This window comes from Lepisosteus oculatus, chromosome 3 (assembly GCF_040954835.1).
Source record: "Lepisosteus oculatus isolate fLepOcu1 chromosome 3, fLepOcu1.hap2, whole genome shotgun sequence".
NCBI classification, from domain to species: Eukaryota; Metazoa; Chordata; class Actinopteri; order Semionotiformes; family Lepisosteidae; genus Lepisosteus; species Lepisosteus oculatus.
The window spans coordinates 554,042-562,414 of NC_090698.1; the positions used below are offsets into that span (position 1 = coordinate 554,042).

Genomic DNA, 8,373 nt, shown 5'->3' on the forward strand with positions numbered 1-8,373 from the left:
TGGTTTTGAAATGCTTGAATCAGGTCTCAATAGAACATTCAGCTTCACTGAGGCAGAACCTGGAGGCTGAAGAAAAATGTAATAAAATCTCTTTGAATTATTTATTTTTTTATCTTGACTGTATTGGTTTAAAAATATTCCTTTCTTTTATTAATTTTAATGTTTTTAGCAAAAGCTTTTATTCAGGATGTATTATAAGGTACTTTATGCTTTACACCAGAATTGTAACAGAGGAGGCTTTTTAGAATTATTACTGGTAACATGGCCTTTCTCAAGACAAATGAAATTAAGTTTCAGGAGTATAATTTAATTTCTTTTCAAAAAGAGGCACAGTGGCACAATAATTAAGTATTTCTGCCTCACAGATCTGGGGCTCTGGGTTCAATTCCAGACCCAGGGTGCTGTCTGTGTGGAGTTTGTATGTTCTCCCCATCTCCACAGGGGCTTCCTCCAGGTGCTCCAGTTTCCTCCCACAGTCCAAACATATACTGGTGGATTAATTGACTTCTGAGAAAACTGGCCCTGGTGTGAGTGTGTGACTGTGTTGTATGTGTGTCGCCCTGTGATGGACTGGCGTCCCACCCAGGGTGTACCCCACCTTGAATTTGTGCTTGCCAGGATAGACTCCGGCTCCCCAGTGACCCTGAATTGGAAGAAGCAGATGGAAAATGGATGGATGGATGAAACCCAATGCAGTTGTGTTATTGGACATGTATAGAGGCACTGTGGGGAGCAGGACATACAAACATACAGAAAAAATGGTCCTTTTGTGCTCCTTGAAAATAAAATAAAAAATATACCATATGTCTTGTCTTAATGTACAGCTAAAGGATAATGCTGGAGTCATTGCAAGCTGCAGCTGACATCATGAATTATATAGCCTGTGGGCATAACTGAGTATGTGGTGTAAAAAGACGTTGGTGGTTCAATGCTGTGGTTGACCACTGTGAAACCCCTGCTGTTTCAGTTGCTCAGCTGCAAGCTGTATTACCTACAGTATAGCAGGTAGCAAAGACCACCTGGTCTACAGGCAATCGAGTAAGTTCATTTTGCTGAAAATCATTAGAAATTAGTGAAATGTGAAGAATTCCAAATACTTTAAATTTTTTTTTTTACATGCTCCAGTCTTGTACTGCCCAGGCTGTCTTACATGTGATCTAGAGAACCTGCCCCAGGACTGGAGCTGGGAGCCATGGGACTGGTGTTTCACTGTCACCCAGAGGTCCACCCAGGGTGGAATGCAATGAGGTCATGTTTCTTGTGGTGAATGGAGGCTTGTGGTTTCTGAAGCCCTAGCTGATGTCTCTTTGTCACATGCACTGAGCTCTGTGTATCTCCCAGCTTCCTCTCCAGACACGGGAGCTGTTAGTCACACCCCTGCAGTCTGCGCATGCAGCAATGCCTCCATCTTCTCTCTGTATACTCTCTGGCTGTATCTCCCTCCCTTGTGTTGGCACACTGCTGTCGATCAAAAGGTCATTCTGACTGGTAAGCCTTGTCAGTAAAGACAAAACAACCAAGCGATAAAGGCTTTAACTTTGTTTTGCTGCTGATATACAGTATCAGGAATTTTAATTTGGATTCAGGTGTTGGTGTTGGATCCTGTTTCATTTTACTTATTGTGGGATCCGAGTTGTGTGGGATTTCTTTGCTGGGACAGAAAACCTCCTTTCATTCATGCATGGAAATGTGAGTACCAACGTACCCTAAAGCTCCAAAAACTCTTCTTTTACTTTAAGTTTTTCTGAATTGTTTTTTAAACTGTTGTCCATGCCCAGTACCCCTGCTCTTACTATCCTTCTTGCATAGCCAGTGTTGACAGATACATGTTTGCTAGGTGGGATTTTAATTTTTATTTATACGGTATCATTCCTTTGTGAAAAAGTGAGTAAGTGGAACTTCCTTGAAGATTTCTAAATTTAAATTGATTTCTTCCTGTTTTGGCATTTTTTTCTTGCAAATGGCATTTGGCTTTCTCACTTTCCCACGCAGGGATTGAAATAAGTAATGGAATTTCTGTGGAGAAAATAAACCTCATAATCTTATGAGGGTTTGTGCAAAATCTATACACAAAATGTCAACCCTTGAATCTATATTTGATAACTTTCTTCTCATCATAGCTACTTTTTCATTATTTGCCTTTTTTTTACAAAGCTTTGATTTTTTCATATATGAATTCTTATTTCTGCTGTAATTCCTTCATTTTTCTGCTTATTTTGTCATATATTTGGTAAACATTACAAATAGAAATACCCCCTGTTACAGGAAGAAGTAAATGAAAAGGGCAAACAAGTTGTTGCTGCCCTATAAATGGTCTTGTCTGTTAGCAGTCAGTGACTGGTAGACCTGTCTCAAACTTCCTGTTTCGCCTGCCGTACACGCACTTCAATTTGGACCACAGGCTGTTGAAACACTGCAGCTAAACGAGAACATTTTCTCGAAATTTCATGGGGCTACTGCTAATTTCTTACTCTTTCTCAGTAGGTGTAAAACAAGTTAAAATAATGTCAAAATTAAGCAAACCCTTCAGTCAGAGGGCTCAAACAGCATGATATAATCACCTGTTCATCGTTTGTTTTAAATCAAGCAGTCTCCCTGTGTTTCAATGGAATAAAATCTGAAGCACAGGTACACTCGACCACGTGGCACAATCGGAGACCACGCTGGTGAGAATAAGACTTAATTTTAAGTCTTGATGTGTTAGAATGAGCTGCATTACCGATGTGTTAGCAGTACCACCTCAGCTGTGGCATGTTTGTGCCTGTGATCCCTGGCAGTCTCTCCAAGCCCGAAGACAGGGAGTGTCAGGCAGCAGGGACACCTGAGTGTCCTCGGCAGTGGTGGAGCAGTGAGGGTTGCACTTGTCAAGAGGTGGAGCAATTGGAGTGAACCACACTCCGGAAATAAATGCCAATAATCTGCACAAACACGGATCCATTATTATTTCTAAAAAAGTAAAAACCTGTGATTTCCTAAAGCTTCTATAATTTGAAACTGAGTTTCATAATCAACTACACAATGCAGCTATGTGTCAAATATATAATTTATATGTGTATTTTGATTTAAAACGCCAAAAGTCCACAGCTCTGAAGATAGAAATACTATACGTCTACATTTCTCCTTTTTCTTCTAAAGATTTAATGTACAGTTTAAAACTGTGTGTACTCCTACCTACACTTGACCTTCAGTGTAAGGCTCCACAGATGTTTCTTTACAAGACAGCAAATCAGACAACCTGGAATTTCTTTCCGGCAGTGGAATTGTAGTTTGTTTTTTGCTGAAGTGATTCCCTTGTGTTGATGTAATATGAAACCCATCCTGTGTCACTGTGGAATGAATTGGTGCACAGAGAGACAGAGACAGCAGACCAGTGGTTTGGTCTTGCTGACGGGAAGTTCCTTGTTCAAGTCCTGAGTACCCCTTGGTCACTCTGCCTGTTAGCCTGAACAGGAAACTGAAGTCCCTTATGTTGCTGAGCTGTGAAACAAGGTCCTTTTTGTGTTGGTGATCTGTAGCCACTATGAATTATGAATAGTTATCCTCTCTGAAGATCTTGGCCCTTGTATGTTGCATTGGATAAAAGGATCTACTAAGAGGCAAATCATCAACATACACCCCTTGTTATAAAGGACATTGCAGACACATTGGACGAGAGCTGGCTTAAAAATAAGTTTCCTGCTATTTTCCCAAAAATTTCCAGTGAAGTTATTTCTGTCCTTTACCTAATTGGTGAGAAGAATCATCAGAGACTGCGGCTGCTCATTCAGGTCTGAATGAAGATCTGAAACCATCCCTAGAAATTTTCTGAGTCAGACACAAGCACCCCACACAGCCAGCTCAAGCAGATGTTTATCTCAGTTACGCACACAGAATAGATACGCACGTGGAATCAGCGTAACAGCGTGTTTACTGCCTGTCTGCTCTGAGGTCTGCCTTCCTTTGTGGCCAAGTCAGTATTGCATGAATTCAGAAACACAACAGTTGTCTACGGAAAGGGCTACATGTCTTGGTGTCAGTAATCTGGTAAGTACTTATAGTACTTACAATTTAAAACAAACTTTAAAGGCTACGGCACACAGAAAAAAAATTATTGAATGTAGTGATAAGCTTTGTCAACCAAATGAAACATATTCCTGTGTTGTTGACAATTGTGCAGGTTGCTCCAGATAGCCTCCTGCCCAGCTGTCTTTTTTTTAGATGACACACAAAGTGAGTATTTCTGTTGAAAGGGGAAAGTAATATTAATTTGGCAACTTTATTTCTACATTGTTCCTATAACACTTAAAAATCAGTTTTTTTATAAACTAGTGGGCTGAAAAAGGGTGTGGGATCTCCTGAAGGTACTGTTATCTCATGTGATTTCCATTTTCTCATGTGACTTTATGAACGGTGATCACAGCAGATTTGTACAGTATTTTTGCTGATCCACATGCACTTATTTCCTTTGCCATGGTTCCTCGCAGCTTGTATCAGCTTTCTTGTGCCTTAACATGGTTTGACCTTGATATCCAAATTGCTCTGCGTTTACCCTAGTAAATATGTGTAAAGAAACATAGTCCTAATCCCTGGGGCCAGTAGATTGACCAAGCAGAAGAAAATTCAACAGATCTATAAGAATGATCACTTCAAATATTAATTTTTCTTTTTGTTATTTTACTCATAAAGTTCCCCACCCGCTCTGAAACTCATTGTGTTCAATGACAATTTTAGGGGTTTTCCAAAACTAAATCGAACAGATTGCATCTGAGCTCATTCCATAGTTTCCCTTGAGCAGAGGTGTGTTACTCAAGTAACTCATGATATTTCGATCAAATAGAGTCTGTGGGTAAGGTGTGCTCTTTTTCTCAGTAGGAAATATTTTTTTGTTCTTAGAACTGCACATGCTGTAGTAAGAAGGGAAGAGTTGTGTAAATGTCTGCATGCTCCATAAGGTTCCTCTTTCCCGCATTCTGCATGTGGCGCTGTGTTTCCAAGCTGAGTCCTGGGCGTGTGCTCTTGTAGAAGCAGTTTATCTATGAACTCACATCCTAAATGGCTTGAGTGCTCATTTGGAAACTCCTCAAAATCTTTCACCTACTGACTTTCATGTGAACTTGCAAAACGCAGCAGTTATGTGGTTATATGTCATTTTAGGATAAACTAAAATACCCTTTTAGTTCACGTTTTAAACAGTAGTTTTTGTATTTTGTGAAGATGAATGACTCTGAATGCCTAAAGCAAGTCACTATGCATTTTACTGATTTTGTATTTCTTCCTGTTTTAAGGAGTGGCATATACCAGCAAAATGTGAGCAATTAATAAATTGCACTTTCAAGACAGTTGCAGGGTTTCTATAGCAACTGCATCATCTATCTGACCACATTTGTGAGTGGAGTTCCTGTGGTATTCAGGTGGTTCATAAGTGCTGTCTTTTTTTGCGACAGTCACGCTGGTGATGTTGGTTCAGAAATGTGAAGATAGAATCTTATTTATTTTTGTTGTTGTGAGTCATTGGTGATGAAACTATGACATTCTGCACAACTCACCTTCTGAAACTTCTCTTTTGTGGTGCCAGTGGATCTTGTTACTAATGCCAAAATGTGAATTGTGATGAAAAAAACATTAATGCAAACCCATCAACTGGAAATCATTACAGATAACACTGTTTTGTAGGGAGCCACTCTAGTTATATCTTTTTACTTGAATATGAATTCATATCATCCTTATTTGCTTTCTTAAGCAAAAGGCAAAGCTGATTTTATTTTTTATTTTCAATGCCTCCAAAAAATATAAACCTTGCAAACCCATCAATGGAAAGTAAGTGTATGTCAGGGTGCCCATGTGACAATGTGCTGTTCTGTTTTTTGCAGGATGCTGACTTTTATTAACACCTATGTGCACTGAGGAGCCTTTACTACAGAAGAGCAAAGACTGCTTTCGAAGAGCCTAGTTCCAGCCGTTAGTGGCCCTAAAACTCTTACTGTTAGAACTCACATCATGAACACCACTGACAACAGAACGTGCCCAATTACTTTTGGCCCCATTAGCAATGTGCTGATGTCTATCTACATTGTGGTGTTTGTGATCGGCGTCCTGGCCAACCTCTTGACCTTGGGACCCATCATCCAGCAAGTGCGCAGCCACAATGTCCTTGGGGTGTACCTGCTGAACCTCTCTATCTCTGACCTGCTCTACATATTCACCATGCCACTATGGATCTACTACTACCACATGGACCACAAGTGGGGTCTGGGGCACTTTGCGTGCCATCTAGCAGGCTTCCTGTACTACTCCAACATGTACGTCAGTATCTACCTGTTGTGCTGTATTTCCATTGACCGCTGCTTGGCAGTAACCTACCCGCTGCGCGCCAAGGCCTTCCGCCGGAGTCGCTACGCATGGCTGGTCTGTCTGTCAGTGGCTGTGTGCGTGATGGGACTGCACCTGATCATGATCCTAGTCAACCACAAGGAGGACGGCCAGAACAAGCGCTGCTACGAAAGCTACCCCCTAACCACCGCCATCGCCCGTTTCAACTTCCTGCGTGTGGCCTTTGGTTTCCTGGCACCCCTGGTCATCCTGATCTTCTGCTATACCCGCATCTTCCACAAGGTGCGGCGCAGCAGTGTGGAGGACCGGGGCAAGCGCAAGGTCAAGCTGCTGTCCATCGGCGTCATTGTCATTTTCTCCTTCTGCTTCGCCCCGTACCACATCCTCCTTTTCCTGCGCACCCTCGTTTTCTCCCTCTACAAAGAGGGTAGCTGCACTTTCGAGAACCACGTGCACATCTATTTCACAACCTCCCTGGCTATGTCCAGCCTGAACAGCGTGGTGGACCCTGTGCTGTACATGCTGGTCAGCAATGGCATTTTGGAGGACATGCGTCACTTCTGCTGGCAGAAAGTTCCTTTGGGACGCAAGAGCATCACCTCACCCCCTCTCTCTCCCACCAACATGACCTCCTTTACCCTTTGAGGCCTGTTGCTGTCCAGTCTGTGAGACTGCCTGCAACCTATAGCCCACCTGGAGCTGGCAGCACAAATCACTTGGTGCTGCTCAGTTCCTCTTTAGTTTTCCCCTTAAACGTTTGCTTGAGTTTAAGGATGTTGTATAGAGCTTCTGACAACCCTTAGTTATAAGGAGATACCTTGGACTTTAAAAAACACACTCAAGGGTGTATTTCATACTTCCTGATGCTTTGTGCAGACTGCTACAAAAAGAAGGATTTCTCAATGTTAAGCTGCAAGTAAATTAATGCTGTTTGCTGGAAATTAACACATGTAATTATTTATTACCTGGGGTAACATAGTGATACTGGTGATGGTGATGTTAAATAACATAACAAAAGACAGTATTTCTCCAACCTAGTACTGGTGTTTTTTTTAATGTAGCTCTTACACGTTTATACATAAACTTATTGTTTAATGCTGATTATCCACAGGTTTCCTGATTTTACAATGGTTATAAAAGACCTTTTGTGGATGGAGCCAAATTGAGAGCTGCTTGAAGAATTGCACACAGCCATGTGAATGATACGAAAATGTCAGGGATTGTGCTTCTGGGATTTGTTGTTTGGAGGGTACAGCACTGGATCTTTTATTAACAGAAAAATGGTTTAATTAATTAAAGGGGTTTGTCTGAAAGGTAAAATGTGCTCCTTCTTTGATCCAAACTGATTGTTGCCTGTATGGCCTTCCAAGAGTGGTAAATGGCCATCTGGCATTTTTTTCACATTCTAAACACTGTGCCAATCATAACCTTTTTACTACAGCAAAAAAGTAACATTCGCACTTATCTTCACTTTTGAATGTAATGAGGTCTGTAATAAGTCTGTATATAAAGTTCATGTAAGCTTTAACCATAGTGCACTTTCTACAATGGAAAAGTAACATATTTTCCAAATGGCAAAGCTAAGAAAACATGTAGTACTAAAGGGTGAAATGTTTGTATTGTTTAAAGATGCTGACTATTTTTTTAATAAAGTTTCTCACTAAATATTTTCACTGTGGAGTGTTTGAGAGCTCAGGGAAGGGCTGCTCCCTTGTCCTCTGTCTGTGTCTCAGAGCTGTGTGATAAATGGACATTTCCGCAGACTCTCGACTCATGTAAGACGCTGGGAATCTAAGGTTAACTCTTGCCAAAATTATTCCTTTCCCATCCCCATTATAACCGCTGTCCTGCATACTTCACGGAACTGTTGTTGTTTGCCTCCCTGCTGTTGATTAGTTTAGTATTTTCCTGTGTAGTTGAGATACAGAATGATTAGCTTTTCCTTTACTTCACATTATGTATTGTGAAATGGTGAGTTATATACCCAACGTGCTCCACAGGCAGGGAAGGCCTTTGCACATGTGCAGATTCACAGGCATGTCAGTCACAGTGCAGAACTGTATT

The 8,373-nt window shown here is 41.2% G+C and overlaps 1 protein-coding gene across 3 annotated transcripts; it reads left to right on the forward strand.

The window, feature by feature from the left end:
- The first annotated feature begins 1,345 nt into the window (after positions 1 to 1,345).
- On the forward strand, positions 1,346 to 7,629 carry gpr184 (G protein-coupled receptor 184). Of its 3 annotated transcripts, none has more exons than XM_015340918.2 (2): positions 1,346 to 1,689; positions 5,850 to 7,629. In XM_015340918.2, the coding sequence occupies exon 2, from the start codon at positions 5,977 to 5,979 to the stop codon at positions 6,952 to 6,954; it is 978 nt and encodes a 325-aa protein (XP_015196404.1). In that variant the 5' UTR covers positions 1,346 to 1,689; positions 5,850 to 5,976; the 3' UTR covers positions 6,955 to 7,629. The 3 variants fall into 3 exon arrangements, with proteins under 3 accessions (XP_015196404.1, XP_015196406.1, XP_015196405.1); XM_015340920.2 differs by having other exon boundaries at positions 1,346 to 1,488; XM_015340919.2 differs by lacking the exon at positions 1,346 to 1,689 and adding an exon at positions 3,798 to 4,023.
- The last annotated feature ends 744 nt before the right edge of the window (positions 7,630 to 8,373 follow it).

Coding starts and splice junctions, on each gene's coding strand:
- gpr184 (XM_015340918.2), top strand. CDS start 5,977: ATGAACACCACTGACAACAGAACGTGCCCAATTACTTTTGGCCCCATT.